We start from the raw sequence: 20,113 nt of genomic DNA, 5'->3' as shown, positions 1-20,113 counted from the left end.
TCTGAGGAATAAAGTGCTGCCTGTTTGAAGCTGGCAAGGGAAGTTTACCCAAACTTTTCCTCTTTCTGTCTACATTTGCTGCCCATTTGTAATGCTGTCCTTTACTTTCTGGTTAGAAAGTGAAGCATTTCGATGCTCTGAAGGGGTTTACCACAGAAATGCCTGTGAGGAAATAAGAAAAATGTCTTCTCAGGATGATGTTAGAGTAAGGTTCAGTCATTAAAAGAAACAGACACGGTCACTGAACTAGGATAAGAGAAAATAAAGGATGATGGCACCGTGAACACAATCCATCATTTGCATTGTATAGTGCTGGAACTCTGTAAACTGTGCAGTTGTGGAAACAAAAAATAAGGAACTCTGGAAACAATTATTTTTTCGTACAAATAAAGACTGTAGCACAAAGTAAACCAACAACTCTGTTTGTTTTGATTTTTTTTTTTCCCCAGCAAACCTTTGTTCTGACAGTTCCCTAAACTTTGAAAGCTTGGCTTTACAGCTTTGACACAATTCTTAAACCAAGTGTATGCATGATACTTGACTTTATGCATTTCATTACCCTTACTTTTATTTGTAAAATCAAAAGCCTTGAGCCGAAATGTGGATTCATTTCTAGGGTGTACATATGCCTTTGCATTTGTTGTTTCTGTGGCAAGCTGCTGCTCTTTGAAATTGCCATCATTAAATTCACCGTGGAAGAAACTGTAGTCATTGGGTTCTTGATGTGAAACTCTTACACTACCCACCAAATTTCAGATAAGTTTCTTTTTTTTCCAAAGTTTTTTCCTCAGTCTATATTTTTTGTGTGTTTCAGTGCTGAGATCTAAAAATTAATACTTTTTTTTTTTTTTTTAACAGATCTCATTGTGGTAGTGGCCTCAATTATTGTTCTGAGCATAGGATCTAATGGACAGGTGTTTGCTACCTCTGCAATAAGGTATGTTCTTCTAGTGATGCAGCTCTTCAGTACCACAGATGTTACCATCAGAGGTGTATCTGATTTCCTAATTTTTGAATTAGATTCATTTCTGATTTTCCCAATATAGGAAAAGTTATTCTGTTGAAGCACTGGACAGTGGAGGACTGTATGCTTTTGTGCTTGATCACTGTTGGGGAACAAGAGTAAAGTGAAAAATGGTGGGAATGCTGAAGCCAAATGGAAAAAAAATTAAATGTTATGTCCTATGTAAAACATCAAACAGCTCTCCTTCTGAGACAAGAGAGTATTACAGAACATCAGTTTATTTAAGAAGTAATCCAGGCAGCACTTAAGTCGGTACTTTCTGAGTATGAGTAATTACTTTGTTTAAAGAGTAATTATGCTTTGGTGGGTTTGTTTGGCACAAGGAGCTCATACTACACACGATCCAGAAACATTTGATGTCTACAGTGTTTGTTCAGCTTGCATCAGGCACTGCAAGCTTGTTTTGGGAGGAAAAGTGGGTAAATAGGAGAGAAGAATGATAAGCAGGTTACTTCCCACTCCTTCTAACTTGGCTTGCAGGACGTGCTGCCTGTTCTGTCACAGGCCTCTGATTCCCAGTGCAGTCTGATCACTGGGAAGTGAGAATGTACAGGACTATCTAAACTCTCCAGCTGTGTAAACAAACACTGGAGGGAACTAGAGGTATAAAGCATTTTGAAGGTGACTCTTTACCATAGAACATGAATCCTTACATGATAATAAAGACTCACACGAGCAAGGTGAATGGGATTCATCAGCTTGTACAGGAAAAGAGGAGGGTGAATGTGAAAATTCCAACAATTTCTCTGAATTTAACTAGAAGCATAGGGAGGACTTTTCTGAAAACCTTCTCACAGTTTCAAGGTCACCAAACTGATAAAAGGTGTCTTCACACCAACAAATTCCTCTTCACTTTTTAGTGGAAATGCATTGTGCATGTTTGGGGGCTATCTGGATTTTCTTGTCATGATTTTTAAACCTTCATTTGTAAAACTGCCAGTCTATCCCATGCGTGTCAGCACTGGGCAGTAACACAGCTGTGACCAGCTTGGATCCAAAAGGCAGGAAAATCAAGAACTGACCCTGGCATCCAGAGCTGTGTCTAATAACTGTCCAGGGGAGTTACATGTGGATCTCTCCCCTCCTGACATGAGCAGTCAGTGAGCAGTTGCATTGTGTAAGTCTGTTTGCGCTCACATATTTGGAGGGAACCACATGGACATTTATTTTTCTTCAGTTGAAAATATATATATGGAGTTTATGATTCACCTATTGTCCTAAAAAGACGTAGGACTGTATCTCTTTCCAACTGGATTATTTCTGTAACTCACACAACAAGGACTTCAGTGACACCACGTTTGATTCATATTCTGCTTTTGGCAAATAGAGAAAACAGTTTGCTCCAACTCGTGTTAGGAAAGCTTGAAGCACTGGTTTTCCTTGGAAAGGAGGCGTTTGACGATCAGAAACACACAAAATATGCGGTTTTCCCCTGAGATTCTTTGTTTTTCTGTTAAATAATTGTTTTCCTAGTTCAGTATTTCTGAACATACTTGACTATAATGAAATCTAAACAGGGAGTCTACTGAGATGCCTCAAACCTGAGAGTCACAGTTCTCTAGCGTGGCAGCACGTTGGTGAACACAGTTAACTGTGGATGGACAGAGCAGCATTTTTTATTTAATGCCCTGTTTTTCTTGCAGGGGCATCCGATTCCTCCAGATACTTCGCATGCTCCACGTGGATCGACAGGGAGGCACCTGGAGACTTTTGGGATCGGTTGTTTTCATCCACCGTCAGGTACTCCACCCTTAAGGATCCCCCAGCATTTTGTTTACTTTAGTAAATTCCTTTTGTGGGCTTCAAAATCGTGGTCTGGTTTAAACGAACTTTTCTGTTGCAAGAATCAAAATACTTTAAAGGTCCATCATGTGTTTCTTTCTGTTTTTAAAATGGGAAACTATTCTTAATTATTCAGGGCAGTGCATAATGGGGTATAAGCATCACTTTTGGTTTGTTTTTTTGGAAATGAACTGCTGCACTCTTTGATGGTATCCTTCAATATAATTTATTAGATGCAGCTATGTGGGCTGCCTTTTATATTGCAGATGTTGTCCACTGTCTTCATGGAAGATGTATTCCTTCTTGGTTGCTGTGTGGAAAAAGAAATACTAGCGGGAAAATTCAATTATTTAAATAATTCTATTTTCTCTACCTGAATAAGGAGTTTTCTAGTGCATTCTATAAATATGAACTATGTTATGATAATATGCAAGAAAAGTTGCTTTCTTCATGGGGTAGTCTCAGAGGTAAACTTGGCCATAAGTAGTTATGTGTCTGTTAAAGCTTTGAAACAATTGTTTTGTATAAAAGTTCATTAAGTGGGAAAAACTTAGAAGTAAAAAAAATTCTAGTTGAAGGCTCCTTTTTGAGTCTTCATGGAATCTCTTTAACCTGCTTAGCTTTATCAATATAACAGAAACCTACAGCATTACCCTTTTAATTTTGCATGTCATACCACGCTGTGGAGGGCAAACACTCTGCAATTAATCTTCACATCAGACTTGCTTTACCAGTGTAGATTTGTTCCCCAGGTACTGACTGATAGCTACAGATTTTCACACAGACATTTTTCAAATTTTCCATTTAGAAAACTTCAATTCTGAGACAGAGAATGGGAGGTGCTTAATCCGAGTGATTAATGCTACAATTCAATTGTCTTCCCTTTATTATTCCCCCCCCTAGAACTGTAGGAAATTTTATGTCCCGATGGCTGTGCAGCAGTGATGCACACCAAAGTGCTCCAGCATAAAGCCTCCTTTCACACTGTACAACAGGATGACTTTTAGTGCTCCAAGTCTGTGTGGTCTCCATTTATTATGCTCACATTGCCTGGATATCAAGCTAGGGCAGAGCTGATATCCAAATACACTTGCTCAACATTTGCTTACAGAGGTGTTTGAGAAAATTATTTTCCTGTGGGTGTTCAGAGTTTTTAGTCAAGAATCAGGAAATACTATCTCCAAAATGTGACACTTAAATCTTTAAATGTCACGAGCATAAATAAGTTCCATGATTTAAAAGGGAAAAAAAAAAAAATCCTTGGAGAAGTGCATTTATGAGTAAACGCACCTGAAATCCTGCTACTCCAAAGAAGTGATTATGATGATAAATAAAACTCCACAGATCTGTAGTACTTGTCCAAGCAGATCACCCACCAACACATTAATAAAAACAACATCAAACACACAGTTCTGTATTGACATTGGACAAGTGCAGCTGAAACTCCAGCACGGTACCAAACAGAAGGGAAAATGGAACCTTTATTCCTGTCCAGTCCCTGAAAGAAATTTTTGTTTAAAAAGAACCAACACAAACCCAAACCAAAACAAAAACACCTCAGCTGCTTTTTCCTCGCTGGCAGAGTACAAAGCCCTCGCCTATTTTTTGAGTTAGATGCTCTTTCAGAAAAAAATGGGGCCCATAACCATTAAACAATGTGAGAAAATAAATCCACATTTTTTTGTGACCTGTTAAAATAGCAAGCATTGGTACCCCTGTGGGCCCAGAAGAGCGTAGTGAAGTTGTCACCAGTGATTTCCATGTGTTTGGGAATTTTACATACAGCTTTATTAGCTCACTCAGGCCCACTTTGGCTCTTCTATTTTCAGCAGGTTGAGCTTATAGGAGGATTTCTGGCCAAAAGCAACAAAACATTATTCAAGATGGTGTGTGGTGATGGAAGGACGTGGAGAAATCATGCAGCTTACTGCAAAACTGAATTAGCCAATCTGGCTTCTGCTTTGAAGCCTCTTGCTTACTTTTTCTCCTTACTCATCTGATTTTGTGAGATCTTCTACTGCTTTTGGGAGGGGGTTACCAATGAGTTGAGATTTGGGGTTTCCTTGTATCTGTTGAACTTTATGTCGTGTGGTCCTTATTGTAGCTTATAATATAGATCTGTCTAAGTTTTCAAAATTGTGGTGACTCAGCTCTCTCAAGATTCAAATTTATTTTATTTTATTACCTATTAAATGCAGTATGTGTGAGAATGCTGTCATTATTCTTATAATTAAATATAAGCATGTGTTACTTTGTCTCCCTTTGCATATGTAACACGGAGTGGTGACATTTAGAAAAAGTTTAAGGCAATTATACTTTCATCTGGCCTTTACTTAAAAAGAATTCAGTCTTTGGATGAATAGTGCTGGAGCTGAGGGGTCCCAGTGGTGAAATAAGCTGAGTAGTCCTGTTGATAATTCCGCCCCTTTGAAAGGATCATCAAAACTATCAAAATGCTATCAAAATTCATTATTTAGGTCGTTGTTAAATGATTGGAGGAAAACCACCTATTTTGCTTTGTGCCAAGGTCCCTTAAAGGCTTGCTGAACCTTGATTTTAATTAGTGCTTAGGAGAAGGGAGAGCATCTATAGTTTCTGCTGCTGAATGCAGTTACTAGATACCAGGGATGCCTTTTCCCAGAAAGCTCTTACAAGGAAGTGAAAAGGAAATTGAAAAAATAAAAAGAAAAAAGAAAATCTGAAGGAAGTTTGATGATAAAACTGTCACAAACAGTTTAAGAAACACGGGTAGAGCATTGCAGGAAGTGTTTGAAAACCTGCCATCACTTTAAAAACAGAGGCAATCCTTCTTAGACAGGTTTCAATTTGAACTTCATCTTATGCAAGTATTTTAATTTCCTTATTGGTTTGGGTGCAAGGAGAGAGAAATGGAAGGAGAAGGCTTTAGGAAGATGCCGATGAAGATGTAGTACAACAGCGTTTCATAAAAAAGAGATGGCTAAATATGTGCAAAGAAAATATGGGAATGATGCATGTAAACTATTCCTTAAAGTAAGGGGGTTTTTTGCCTCATAACCAGGTATTGGTATTTCTCTTATCCTAACATGAAAGTGTTAAGGCATCAGTATTTAATCTTAAGCAATCTAAACATCAGATACACAAGTGCATTGCTTAGATGAGCCCACAATCACATGACATGGTTGTTGTTTCTTCACTGTTACTTCAGTGTTCTGCTCAGAAACTGCATTTCTAAAGCTGTTTTGCTGTTTTAAAAACGTTGAGAGATTTAGCATTTTGAGTGGACAGTTTAGTGGAATGATTTCCATTCTCAAGGCATAATTAGGAGAGATTTCCCACTCTACATTTAGCTGCCCAAATGATCTCATATTATTTATAATGGCTTTTGGAACTCTCTGGGCTGGTATGAATAGAAAACAAGTTACTGTACTACCTGTTTCACTGGAGGCAAATTTTATACCTGAAATATAACATATTAATTAATTTTTCTACCGTGATGCAAAAAAAAGCCCCCCCACAGATATTTACAATGTTTTACAGTGACAGAATATGCATTATGCAAACCTTATGTGCTTGTTTTGCTTTGTCTTTCGACAGGAGCTCATAACCACGTTGTACATTGGATTCTTGGGGTTAATTTTTTCATCCTATTTTGTTTATCTGGCTGAGAAGGATGCAGTTGATGAAGATGGCAAGACAGGTTTCTCCAGCTACGCTGATGCCCTTTGGTGGGGTGTGGTAAGTCCTTACCAGTCAAATCAAACAGCACATAAGGTTTCCTGTTGAAGTTGTGATATTTTTTTTAAAAATCTGGTCTTTCTTTCTTTGCAGAATGTATCTCTGTAGGGAAGCTCAACAGCCTTTTAAGAAGGACACAAGAAAGAATGTCATACACACAATTAAATTATGGGAGAGGGGGGGAGGAGAAGAATTTAGCAAACTGAGGGAAACAAGGTACAGTGGGGAAAAAAAAAGAGGATTTCCAGCAATGAGTTTGGGAACTAGCTCTCACTTTTAGCATCCAGTTCTGTCCATGTATATTCATATGTGGATTATCCCTGCATTAATAAAACTTCCATGTGAACCCAGTGCACATTTTTTTACCATCCTTTCCTTCCTTTTTGGTTTTTATTTATGTTTTTGTTTTGGGTTTTTGTTTGTTTGGTTGGTTTGGTTTTGTTTTGTTTTAAGCTCCAGTTATCCAGAGCTTGCTTTATGAGTGAATACTTAGCTATGGATTAAAAAAGAGTTTTAAATTCTAGAAACTACAGCACTGAGTTGGGTAAAGAGCGGAAAAAAAAAAGTTAGAAGGTCAAAAAAGCCAGGATGTGTTTATACGAGAGAATTTTGAACTTTGGGAATATTGAAGGAGTTCAGTTCTGAAGACCAACAGACAAGTTCAGAACGTGGTTTATTACTTTGTCGAGGTAGATGACTCGGAATCTGTGGTTTCCAAGTGTTACACGGGTTTTGTTGCCGTTTTCCAAAACTTTCGCTTGTTTTGTGTCAGCAGCGAGATAAAATCAGCTCCTCTCTCTCTCTGGCTGTGTGGAGAACACTGTTCAAATTGTTGGTTGAGCTTTTCAGGCATCCAGGCCTCCTCGGCGTTCAGTGAGTCACGGTGCAGGTGCAGTTCACAGCTGGGAAGGGCCACAAAGGACAAAGTGAATCGCTTTCTTTTCCTTTTCAAACCTTCTGGAACGGAGAAACACAGATGTGGAGTTACCAGGGAGCGAAGTTTGATTTCGCTTTTGCCTTTCAAAATTAAACCATAAGAAGAAAAAAAAAAAAAAAAAATCTCGGTGGCAAGTATCTGAAAGCTTTATGTGTCTGACAAAAACCACAGAGTGTGTTATGGGGAATATTTTGCTTTGGGTAGAAAGTGCAAGCTTGCTGAACTTGATACAAAATGACCTGAAAGGTTTAAATGGGAAGAGAAGAGAAAATAAAGAACGAAGGGGAGTTGGAATGAGATGCTGACTACATTCATTCACCTGCTTTAGTTCAATGCAAAGCTGTTTCACCCAGATTTGGCAGGAAAACGGGGTCAAACTGCACTAAAATATCCAAGACTTGTTGTGTTTCACGTGGAACCACTTGCAGAAGTTGCAACATGTACAACACATGCAACAACAGCATTTCTAACAGCATGGTCAGGCAACCCCTGTCACAGCAGCTTTCCTATCCTTTCTGGGTACTTTTTCTTGAGGAAAGAAGAAAAACTGTGTGAGACTTCTGTTGTGTTGGCCCTGCCACGCTTACCTCTTGCTGCTGGTAACACTGGTCTTGCTAAAAAACTCAACTGTTCTGTACCACTGAGTTTGAATTAAATAGTTTCTCCGGTAAATTGGTGTTAACTGGCAGAGCTACTCAGGATCACTTGCTCAGAATTTCCAGCAGTAAATTCTCATGCCAGAGGTAGCAGTTTGAAACCCTTTATATTTAGTATGGGGTTTTTTTTGAGGTGTGCAGTTCTGGCTCTTCACGCTTCAGGACACCTGCCTGTCTGAAAGCATCTGGGCAGCTCTGCTGAATTCAACTGAATTGGAGTTTTTTCCCTTTTTGAAGTGTCCAGAAACGTTTTCAGAGCCTGTGTCAGAGCATGGGCACAGCAGCCAGAATGTGCCACCATAAATCTGTGTTACGAAGGAGGTGTCATTTTCCAAAAAAAACACCCCAGATATTCAGTATTCTCTTCTCAGAGATACTAATAACTTCTGGATGTACAAGCAGGAAAAAAAAAAAAAATCTGTTGTGGTTAACAAATCCAGAGAATTACATTATTTATAATCCTTTCCTTATTCTGTGTACTAATTAGATTACCAAGGAGGCATCCTCTTAAGGTAGCCAGGGAAAAACTTTCTGAGACAAGTTCAGGCACCTGCAGGAATCTGCCAGCCAAATGCTTGCTGTAGAGATGGAAAATTCGTCTTTTCTGTGGTTACAGCTTTCATGCTGTCTTCCCTAGTAACACCAAGGCAGCTCAGCATTACTGCAGTTTGTTTTTAAGCCCTGAGTGCTGGAAAAGACAGAAAAAACAAGAAAAAGGAAAAAAAAAACCCCACCAAACTCAAACCAAACAAACCACCCACAAAAAACCAAGAAGCCTTTCATAAGGAAAAAAAAAGAAAGAGAGGAAAAGGAAGGAAAAATCACAGGCTTTAAGGGGTCATCTGGGTGCACTGAGGAGCTGAAATGCTGTTAAAGAAACACTGCTTTAACTTCCTCCCCTGCCCACTAACACATACTGCATTTCACAGTTGGATTTGGGGGAGTCTGCTTTAATTCTGGGGACTGGCAAGCTCAGCTGTTTGTACTGCTGGTGGTACAGAGCACCTGAGTCACTTCTCAGGCCACATTAAATCTGGACAAGATTTAATTTCACAGGCCACATTAAACCTGGCAAGACAGAGTTCCTGCTGAGAGCAGTGTACAGTTCAAAAAACCAATATTCATTCAAGGGTGTCGATTCTACAAAGTGGACTTCACCAAGGGAGAAATTTATGCTGAATAAACACAGGCCTAACTTTTTTTGCACTTGGAAAAAATAAGTTTGGTAGTAATTGGTTGTTTTTTTCCCTGCGAATCTTTTTTCCAGCTCTCTGTAGAACTGCTCTGAGAGGAGGAAGAAGTGTATTCTTCTCAAGCTTTTATTGCTTGATAGCTTCTTCTGAGAAGCCTATTTTTGCATAATATCTAAGCATTTGTCAGCAAATTTTTCCATAAAAGGCAGCCTCTTTTGTAGTCACTGCAAATTTACATATTCCTTTAAGTCTGTTTTGGCTGTATTTCTGCTACCATTCAAGGCAAAACGAAGGGAGGGGGACTTAGGTTTAGGGCTGATGCTCCCAAAGAGAAGTGCATTTTTCTGTTTAAAGTTCTCCCCAGCGGATAGTACTGGTGACAGAATTCCTCATTTCCTCACCAGGAGCCTTTCACTTCTCAGGGACTGCAAGCAGCACTTCTCACACCGTTTTATGATCTCTGATCCCTGCCCAGCACCAACTCTTTCCTGTCATAATGAATTCTCTTCTTCCCTGCTGGGGTTTATCAGGATGAGCCCAAAACCTCCATCCTGCTCAGGTCCTCCTGCCTGTGTGGTTTTCCAAGGGTGGCCTGTCACCCCCACGGTGATTTAGTCCCTCTTCAGCAAGTGCCTGCAGATCTGTGTAAGCTTGTGCTTAACGACACAGGGGTGTTGTTAAGGCCCCAAGGGCACTAATTGCCCTAATGACCCTGACCAGCATCACCAGTGGCCTCCAGCCATGCCCAGGGGCTCTACTTAAACTCAACATCTTCCTCCAAGAGAGGTGGTTTTAGCTTAGCTGTTGTGCCTCCAAAACAGTGGTCGACTGTGAATGTCTGCTGGAGAGCGTAAAACCAGGGTAAATGTGACGTTTAGGGTACTCTATATCCAAAAAACTGCTCATTCATACCTATCTCCTGATACTTCTCTTATTTATTTCCCCTTTCTTTCTTTTTTTCCTTGCTTTTTGGAGAAAAAGGGTACCCTGTGACGCTGAAACTGGTGTTTGTTTCTGGCCTAGGTGACTGTCACGACAATTGGCTATGGAGACAAAGTTCCCCAGACGTGGATTGGGAAGACAATAGCTTCCTGTTTTTCAGTGTTTGCTATCTCTTTCTTTGCTCTGCCAGCGGTGAGTAGAACTTCAATCTGTCTGACCTGGGTGCACAATGAGGTGTTTTAGTAATTGGTGCCTTTGAGAGGAAATAACAGGGTTGATGACCTGATTGTGGCCTTCCAGGACCCAAAGGGAGCCCAAAAGGAAGATGGAGAGAGATTATTTATAAGGACATGGAGTGACAGGACCATGGGGAATGGCTTCAAACTGACAGAGAGCAGGGTTAGATTGGATATTAGGAAGAAATTAGGCCCTGGCACAGGTTGCCCAGAGAAGCTGTGGCTGCCCCATCCCTGGAAGTGTCCAAGGTCAGGTTGGATGGGGCTCTGAGCAGCCTGGGCTGGTGGAAGGTGTCCCTCTCCAGGGGTTGGAACTGGTCCCTTCAACCCAAGGGATTCTGTGATTCTGTGAATGAAACCTGTATTTTTACAGCAGTCATTTTAGGCAGAGGTGGCCTAGAAGGGAGGTAAGAATAACTTCCACTACTTGAAGAATTGAAGATATTCCAGTCTATGAGTTGTAGAGGGGTTTTTTTTATCAGCATCTTGGTGCCAGAGGAGAACACTTCTTTGTTTCTGGTGTTTTGTGATTATGTGATAACAATTTGGTGTCCTGTGAGGACAGGAACAAAAAGAACCAGGAAAGTCTAGGGAACTGCATCTGCCATCCTATGTGGTGCTAGAGAGATCTTTGGGCTTTTTGGGTCTTTGAATAAACAGGGTGAGAATAAAGACAACAGCATCGAGGCAACTGGACAAGATAAAGTATTTCTTCAGTAGCTATCAGTTTGAACAGAAATGTTGGAATTATTTGTTGGAATTATTAAACATGTCTTTGCCTTGTTTGCTCAGTTTGACTGAAAAAACAAATTGGGTTCTGGATTTAGTTGTAGGGGTGTTTTTTTGGTTGCTTTTTCTTCTTTTTTTTGTTGTGGAGGAGCAGGTGGGTATGGAATTTTTTAGGGAGGGTTGGGGAGGAGTTTTTGGGGGATTGGGAAGGGTTTGGGATTGGGGTTTTTTTGTGGCAAGGAATTAAAAATAAGTGCAAAGAATATCTGGGAATCAGTCGTGTGATGTTGTCATTTGCTTCTCACACCACTGTGCAGGGTTCCCTTTGGAACGTGTCTGCCTCTGTGAGTGTCTCTTGACTCCTGTAGCCTGTTGTTCACACCAATAAACACCTGCTCTTTATTGAAGTTACATGATGCCAGTATTGATCTGCTCAATTTCAGATTTATTTGTTGGAATAAATAAATTCTGTTACTGGGACACTTGAAAATTCATCCTTTTTCTTTTTCTCAGAAAGTCCTCTATAAAATGTCTGTTTCTTTCATATGCTGAGTGTTTGATTTAGGTATGTGAAGCCATACTAGAGTCTGACTAGGAATTTTGGACATATTTAGGGTATTTTGGGGTCTGGTTTTGCCCTGAAAGTGCAGCAAAAGCAACGTCAGAAGCATTTCAACAGACAAATCCCAGCTGCAGCTTCCCTAATTCAGGTAAGGCCCTAACAGTAAAATACATAGGAGCTTATTGGAGAAGGAATGTGGCCTGGTAGTTCAAATACTGAGAATCATGGCTCCTAGATTTTATTATAAACCTATAACTTGTGTTTAACCACTTAGTCATTTTGATCCACCTCAGTCATTAGAGAAAATCAGATTAATTGCCTGTCCCTCCTCCCTCTCTAGGTGAGCACAGGAAAGCTGTGCTAACCTGATATTCCCAGGCATAAGGACACAATGAGTGTATGTGGTGAAATAGTAAACAAAACCAAAAAAAAATCTTCATCGTAATATTTAATTCACAGCTTCCTTTCGATATTCTCTTAGATCTGTGAAACCCTGAGGCGATGAGTGCGTGTACAAACACATGTCAGCACACACCTCTGTTTAGACAAATGCCCTGGGATAACAGTGTGTGTGATATATGTTATAAGTTAGTATAAGAATTTAGACAACTCAATTCCAATTAAACATTGATAAATTTATTAAGCAAGCGATAATAAAGCAGAACAGCTGGGTGGCCTGTAGGACAAGTGCCCTGCGAGACACACCCAAATGTAGTAAATGTTCATTATATACATACTCCAAGTCGAGTTATTACTGTGGCTGCGTTGAGGCTAGTATATAGCTCATTTAAACTGGTCATCCGGTATTTGTCATAGACAAGATGCAGTTTCTGATCAGTTATAACATTTTACTGATACTGATAACTTACTCGTTTAGCAATGAATATTTACAATATGCCCACAGGATAACTTAGCTGTGTATGATAATATAAAATACCCTGGGATAACAGTCTGTATGATGATATAAAATGCCCCAGGATAACACTCTATTACAATAATATAAAATACCCTGGGATAACACTCTATATAATAATATAAAATACCCCGGGATAACAGTCTGTATGATAATATAAAATGCCCAAGGATAACAGTCTGTATGATAACATAAAAACGTTGCCAGTTTGATTTGCAGCCAGATGTGACTCCCGTGCCCCGCAGGGCAGCGGTGTCTGCTCGTCCTTCACTGGGGTGGTTGGGCTGGGGTGTCATTGCAGACCCTGTGGCGATGCTATGCAGCCGAGAAATCCTGCGGCTCTACAGCCACCTGGAAGATCTACCTTACACCCCCCGTGCAGAATCCCAAAAAGCCGGCAGCGCCATCTAGCCCTAGCCTGAGAAAACAGGTAACGGGGGGCGGCACAGCTCGGGTCTCTTGCTTGCTTTTACATTTCAGCGGAATAACTTGCCAGAAGCCGCCTGAAGAACCTGGACAGCTGAAATGTGTTGGGTTGTTTTCCTCGTGCTAACTTTAAATTTGCTTGGTGGTCAGATAGGTGCCGATTCTCCATGGTTTCATCCCCTCTGAAGTCTCCTCCTGTCTCAAAGGGCACTGTAAAGCAACGATGCATTCGTTCTGCCCAGTAGTTCACACAAAAAGAAAGGTGAAAGATAGTTCGAAAACTTATGCTGACGTTCAACGTGTGGCTGACAAGTAGCTGTGCTTTCCTGAAGCACCCCACGGTACTTTTATGTGGGGCTGAAAGCAAAAGTTCTAAACCTTTCACTGAACTTCAATTTCATTTTTTAAATAATAAAAACCCAAAAACATATGACCTCAAGTGAATTTACTTGCATAGTGAAGCTCACACGTGGTTCTTGTCGGTGTTTGGTAATATCTTCTGATATCATTGCAGGCTAGAAGATACAAAAGAAAAGGAAAGCTAGGATGTGGTAATGGTTCTGCCCCGGCAATAAACCCAGGAGAAAATGCCTTGTCTGTTCCACAGATCACTTATGATCACGTTGATGAACAAGAGGACAAAAAAGATGTGTCTTTCTACATTGGTGAACCCAGAGGTAATTTGTTTCCACTGAGTTTAGCTTTTTTTTTTTTTTTTTTTTTTTTTAAGAGACAATGTCAAAAGAAATGACTTGCTGAAGGGAAAATTTCTGTGGCAAAATAAGCTAATCAGTAAAGCAAGATGCCCCCAACCAATGATTGCATAACAAAAGTGGGAATACACAAATTTAGATTCACACAGTGTGACTATCAAGACCTTTCTTTGTTTACCAAATTTAAATCAATTTAGATGTCGGCTGTGTTGATAATTCTCCTTTTTTGAATTATTTCAGAGGTGTGTGGAAAGCTTCCTCAAATCTGCCCCACCTTTAAACTTTATCTCACAGAGAATCTGAAGGAAGGAAAAATAAACCAGGAAAAATATTTTTCACTTTTTTTACAGCACCCTCTTGAACACTGTGCAAACAAATTTTGGTAGGAACAGCTAAGTATTTTCAACCAAGAGGTTTTTATAAATGGGATTTCTTTCTTGCTTCATGTAATGTATTGTATGTTTCTGTAAATGATGGGTGTATTTCAACCTGAAAACTGATTGAATTTCAGTGCTGAGTTAAGATACTTGCTTTGTTTGTAAAATTCTTATTTTTAATTAAGGTTTGTAATGGAAATGTGCATACGAAATGGCTTTGTTTACTATAAAAGAAGATTTTCTGGAAAGCTAGTTTTCCCACTTCTGTGTTGATGTCCTTTTCCTGATGGGGTTGGGGATCTGTTCTGGATCTCTAAAAGGGAGAATGTTTCCTTGCAGTCTGAGTTATGTTCCATACCTAGAGGCAGGCAAAGCCTTGCCAAGTTTCCTGAGATACCCAAAGATGCTGGTGCTGTTCTGGGGGATGCTATGTCATGATCTGAGTTAGGTTTTCATCTGCCTTTGATAAACATGAGCCTCAACTCTGTATAAAATTGCTGCTCTTACATCACATTGAAGCTGACACAAAGCTCTCCTTCCACTGATGGAGGTTTTCATTCCCCCTCATGCCCTGCCTTGTGCTTTGTGCTCTGATGTAAATTCCTAACCTGTTACTCTGAGGTCAGATTGCTTTTCAGCAAGTGTGGTGGTTTGGTTTTTTGTTTGGCCCTCGCAGTGCTTTTATGGGTTCTGGGAAAGGGGGTGAAGGGTATTTATGATATTTATGAACTCCATCTCTCAGAATACTGTTTATTTCATTTATTAACTAGAGCATTGTTCTCTGAATGGTCACAATTAATCTGAGCAAAACTCCTCATCCCAGGAACGAGGGTAAAAAGACAAGCCTGTATCTCTTTCTGCCTGACAGCTTGGTAACAGGAAAATGAAAGAATTTATCCCCCTTATTCTGAAAATGTTTTGTTCCGAGAGACAGCCCTGCATATTATTCCCTTACAGATTAAGTTTTATCTATTTTTCATTTTCTTTCACGTTTTGCCTCAGCCAGTGTCAGGGGTAAATCACACTTAATTTGATTTTTCTGATTCATTCCTTCTGTTGCAAAGCTTCCAGGAATGTAGTTGGCAAACTCAAGTGCTCAACTGACTGAACATTCTTGACACCTCTAAAAAAGTTTAAATCTGACTTCTCTCAGTGAAGTTCTCCTTGCCAGAATTAATAGGCATTCTATTCTTGGAAAGGGGAAGTATTAGGCTTCAAGCCTGTAAATGGTTTGGGGTTTTTTTTTTTCCCTCTCAAAAAAGCTGAAAGTAGAAAATGCAGAGAAAACAATAATAATAATAAAGAAGGTAATTGAAAGGAGCCAGGATAGCTTCTATTTGAGTGTTGCTATAGTGGAATATTTTATTCCTTGGTTGTGGGGGCTGGATATTTTACAGATGATGGTGAACTTAGATGTTTAATTAGATCATATCTACTATATCACTTTTCACTAGGAGGAGCAGAGCTGTTGCTTTAAAACACCTCTTCTATTCTGCTGGGGGTCAGATGTGAGAGGGACTGTTAGGAAGGCATGAAACAAATGCCTGTAAAGTGCAGGCAACAGAAAATTCCTTGTTTCCATGCAGAAATAGATAGAAATGTACTTAGAATATCCTTTATAAAGGATAAATTTACCTTAATTCAGGAACTGCATTATGTGTGTGCACCTTTTCCCATGCAAATAAAATTTTTCCTATGAAATCTTGTTCGTGTCTCTGTGTCCATCCAGCATCCTCTTGGCTTGCTCAAAACTTGCTTAGGAGGCACATCTTTCCAAGCTGGGCAAAAATGCTTTCCTTTTTTTTATACAAAGAAGGTTTTAGAAAAGGGAAATCTTAGAAAGAATGTTGATCATGTATATTAGGAGATACTTGTGTATGTGGAATAAAAACCAGGTAGTGGGTAGTGCATAATATAGAAATAAAATCTTTGCTCACCAAAAACGATGGAACTTCGAAACAAGTGCTTGGTAACCTAACAGGGAAACAGCTCCTGATTTCTGCACCATGCATGGGGTTCTGGGTGTGACTGATAATTCAGAGTGCTCTGCAACACTAAGAACTTGACCATTCTTACAGACATGGAAAGGCCAGAGTCTTCCATAATAATAGTTGTGAGTGGCAGGTCATAGAGACCGATCCCTATAGAAGGAAAATAAAATTTTGGTGGAAATGGATTTTTTTTCTATATGTAATTTGAGCTCCCTCTTCAAATAACAGCTCTTCACTGTAATGTATGCTTCACAAAATGAACCAAATAGCTATTTCATAATGCTTTTTATTAGGGAGGAAAAAAAATGGTAGAAATTTAAAAGTTTTTAGACCTTGAACATCAGCCTCCTGGGACAACTCCAGCAGATGGAATGTATTATTTGCTGTCAGCTATTGTAGGTTGTATACGCAGCTCATTATTGTTAAATTTGTCAAAGTCACAAGACTCTCACAGTGATAAATCTCTGCTGGGCTAAAAATAAATTTCCCTATTTATCACTGTGCTTTTCTGTTTGCATTTTGGAGTTTCTTGTGTGCTGATGTATGTGCAGTTTAAAGCAGAACTTCACAGGAGTAACTTTTTACCAGGAAGGGGGAGAGAACTGTAATTTTTATGACCCCTCCCTCCCCCTTAACTTTGTAAGCCCCCTCATATAAAATGTGTGATACTGTTAGTGTTGATTTATTCTGTCTGTAATTCTGGTTTGGATGCTGGCATTACAGCATTCACCTATCTAGTAATATGCTGGTTGTTCCTAGAAACTGGTTGCATTTCCCCTTTGGGGAAAAAAGGGCTGCTTTCTCTTCATGGTGTAGATGGATTACAATCTGCAGTACATATAAAGAAGCAAACATTTTAAGTGGAGTGGATTCAGAGATTCCAGCGCTGACAAGCTGAGGGAAAGGTGAGAAAAAAAACCACATATGGCTAAAATTAACAGAATAAAGGAAACACCAAAGTTTTTGAGGGTCTGCATGACTGTCAGTAAGTCAGAAAAGCATAAATATAGCAAATCAGCAAGAGAGGGTATCCAGACACCTTGCTTTTGAAAGACATCACGCTCTTAGGAAGGTGAGTTTAGCAGATGCTGGTGGCTTTGCAGCAAGAATTCGTGTTCAGCCCACAGCTGTTCAACTCCTGCATCTGTCAGTCAGCTCAGTGCTTGTACTAAGGGTCCTTTTCCTGTAAGAGCTGTGGAAACACCTCTTTGCCTTTCCCAGAAAGGGTTCAGTCTGTCCTGCCCCAGCCCTGGCTGTTCTGAGTGAGAACAGTCAGTGAGCTCTGTGGTTTATCTTGCATGGCCAGAGCGGATGGCAGGACCAGGGGTGGGGGATGGTGTGAGGGCAGATGGAGGAAGAGAACAGCTGCCTCTGCCAAAATCACTCTTACTTCTGATTAAATCTGGCGGCCTTTTGAGGTTTAGAAATTTATTTTTGTTCTGCACTTGCTCAGCTCCCCGTTGTGCTTGATTTAAGACCAGAGTTTGCATCACTGGTCACACCAGACTCAGGCAGGGACTTTGTGCCAGATGTTCCCAAAGACCATGGGAGTGCATAGTGAGAGAAGGTATTTGCAGCTCCCTCAAAATTTTCCTAGACAATATATCAGCACAGCAGTGAGAAAAATAATAATTATGAGTTGCAAAAGAGGGCATACCCCAGAATAGATGTTTTGCTGCCAAAATGAATATTTCAGATAACTGTTAAAACATTAAAAAGGTAGAAAATTACAGAAGCAAATAAATTATATATGAGTCAACATGCTGAGTAATAACAATAAAAGAGGCAGCTTTTTAAAATGAGATTAAATTGTCCTAATAAATTGTAAAGCCTTGGGTCAGCTGTTTCATGATGTGGCCCTGGTAGTTTTTGCTCTTGGGTCCAGAATACACAGTCTTGCTGTGTAAGTCTCTGGGCCAGAGAAGGAAGGAAAGAAATCCAAGACCCTGTCACTGGGGTGTCAAGGGAGAGTTCTACTCTTAGAGATCAAGTCAAGAAATAGGTTTATTTTTTGTTATGTTTGAGCAACCAGCAGATTCTTCTCACAACACAGGGCCTTGTGTGCTTTCCCTGACATCTGTAGTGGGAGAACCTATTTCTGAGCTAGGTCCTCTGTAGCCTTGGTCCAGAAGGTTGGACAGTACCACGAAACAATTGACTTGGCCAGCCTTGGGAAAAACACAGAGATGAAACGGGGTCATTGGACTTCAAGAATGGAAAGTCAAAGTTAACGGATAAGGTATGGTAGAAAGCAAGATTAAGAAGTGTTATACTCAAAGTTGTCTTTATATGTAGGAGTATGCACATGGTATAAAAGTAGAATTAGAATTTAGTGCTAATTGAAAATAACTGAAATCTTGGTGTAATCACTGTTAGTCCAGATCTAATTGTTGCCAAAAAAAGAATCAAATGCAATGTGTTTTTTTTTCTCTGTAAATAAAAAGTTGCAATAATAGTGAAAATACAATTAAAGCTGTAAAGCCTACTTTTTAATTTCTGTCTGTTTTCCTAGTATTTATGCTCCTCCAGTTCCTAAGGTGTCACTTGCTGCAGGCAGAGCAGGGGGAGTGGTACAATGAGTTGTTGAAATCTCATGTCCCTAACAGGGAGGAATATGAAGTTTGTGGTGACAGTTCCTCCTCTCTCTCCTGGGATCCACTTGGGGTCACTTAAAAATGTCTCCTAACACACTTTCACATATTTTTTCATTGCTGTGCAGCTCTAGGTTTTAGCTGAATTTACTAAATATGTTCTCTTTTATGTGTGTGAAATAGTATTTCTTTGTTCTCTGTTACCCTTAAAACCAGTTTTGTCCTGCTCCAGGATTGTTTTAAGTGACCATAAGTGAATTGTTTATAGCTGGGGGGTCTCCAGTGCCAAGCCTGTGTCCCATCTCTTATCTCATGCCTGTACTCACACACTGCATCCTGTGTTCCCACTTCTCAAGGCCTCTGATGTTCCACCCAGCGTGTATTTCTGTAAACTGTGTCGTTATTTAGCTGTAAATATCTCAGCCCACTGAAATAACTGCTGGAGATAGGGAAGCGTGGTTGTGCAACACAAAGATAAACACAAGTAAAGATACAGACACCTGCTCAATTAGAAAAGTGCTGTCACAGTTAAATAAATCACTTCACAGAGCAGGCTGGAGAAGCTTTATTCCTGAGGTCTTGCAAGCAATTGTGAGTTTTTTCTTAACAACCTAAACTTGAGATGAAAATCTCTGCAGGGTGGAAGTTTGACCCGATTACTAACCCAAAGGTGTGAAGACAGCAGTGTCAGAAAGCAGTTAATAATATTTTTTTTGTTTTCACTCAAAAGTAACACTGTAATTAGATCTGTGTATTTACAGAGTAATTACACAGTAATTAGATGTAAGTGTAAACATTTTAAATCTAAACAGATATCTAGTCTAAATAGATTTTCTCTACAATAGGTGTTAATACATAATCTAAATACAAGTGTAAGCAGACACAGGCTAAATAGATACATAAGTGTAAACATAAAAGTGTAACATGAGATAAGGCTGAATAGATGAGATATACAATTATAAAATCATATATATGTCTAAATAGATCTAAGTGAAAATAGATAAGCATGTGAAATATATCTATTCCCTATGCAAACTAAGCAGCTGTGTAAGTGTAAATGTCTCTGCCAGAGAAGGGCGTTAAAACCCTCTTTTTAGAAAGGGCCACCCTCTTAATATCTTTTTTGCCTGCCTCCCTCATCCCTCATGTAATATTCCCCCTTCCCTTTACTCCAGGTGCAGAGGGGGGCTGTGAGCAGGGGGACGTGCTGTGCTGCTCCTCACAGCCTCAGGTGGGACCAGTGAGGATGATGATGGTGCCAGGACAGCCCCAGGTGTGGGCAGTGAGGATGACGATGGTGCCAGGACAGCCCCAGGTGGGACCA

General features: G+C 39.8%; 1 protein-coding gene across 1 annotated transcript in view; it reads left to right on the top strand.

Moving 5' to 3' along the window:
- The window catches only part of LOC126644616 (potassium voltage-gated channel subfamily KQT member 1-like), a 373,366-nt gene that overhangs the window by 27,484 nt on the left and 325,769 nt on the right, over positions 1-20,113 (top strand). The window contains exons 4-10 of the mRNA XM_050324167.1: positions 859-937; positions 2,668-2,764; positions 6,383-6,523; positions 10,333-10,443; positions 11,831-11,926; positions 12,993-13,121; positions 13,632-13,794. Coding sequence (XP_050180124.1) covers positions 859-937; positions 2,668-2,764; positions 6,383-6,523; positions 10,333-10,443; positions 11,831-11,926; positions 12,993-13,121; positions 13,632-13,794 — 816 coding nt within the window. The remainder of the gene's footprint in view (positions 1-858; positions 938-2,667; positions 2,765-6,382; positions 6,524-10,332; positions 10,444-11,830; positions 11,927-12,992; positions 13,122-13,631; positions 13,795-20,113) is intronic.

This window comes from Myiozetetes cayanensis, unplaced genomic scaffold (genome assembly GCF_022539395.1).
Source record: "Myiozetetes cayanensis isolate MyiCay16 unplaced genomic scaffold, myiCay2020 scf3, whole genome shotgun sequence".
In the NCBI taxonomy this organism is placed as follows: domain Eukaryota; kingdom Metazoa; phylum Chordata; class Aves; order Passeriformes; family Tyrannidae; genus Myiozetetes; species Myiozetetes cayanensis.
The sequence above is the reverse complement of the archived record's forward strand: the minus strand, read 5'-3'. Positions and strand labels throughout refer to the sequence as shown.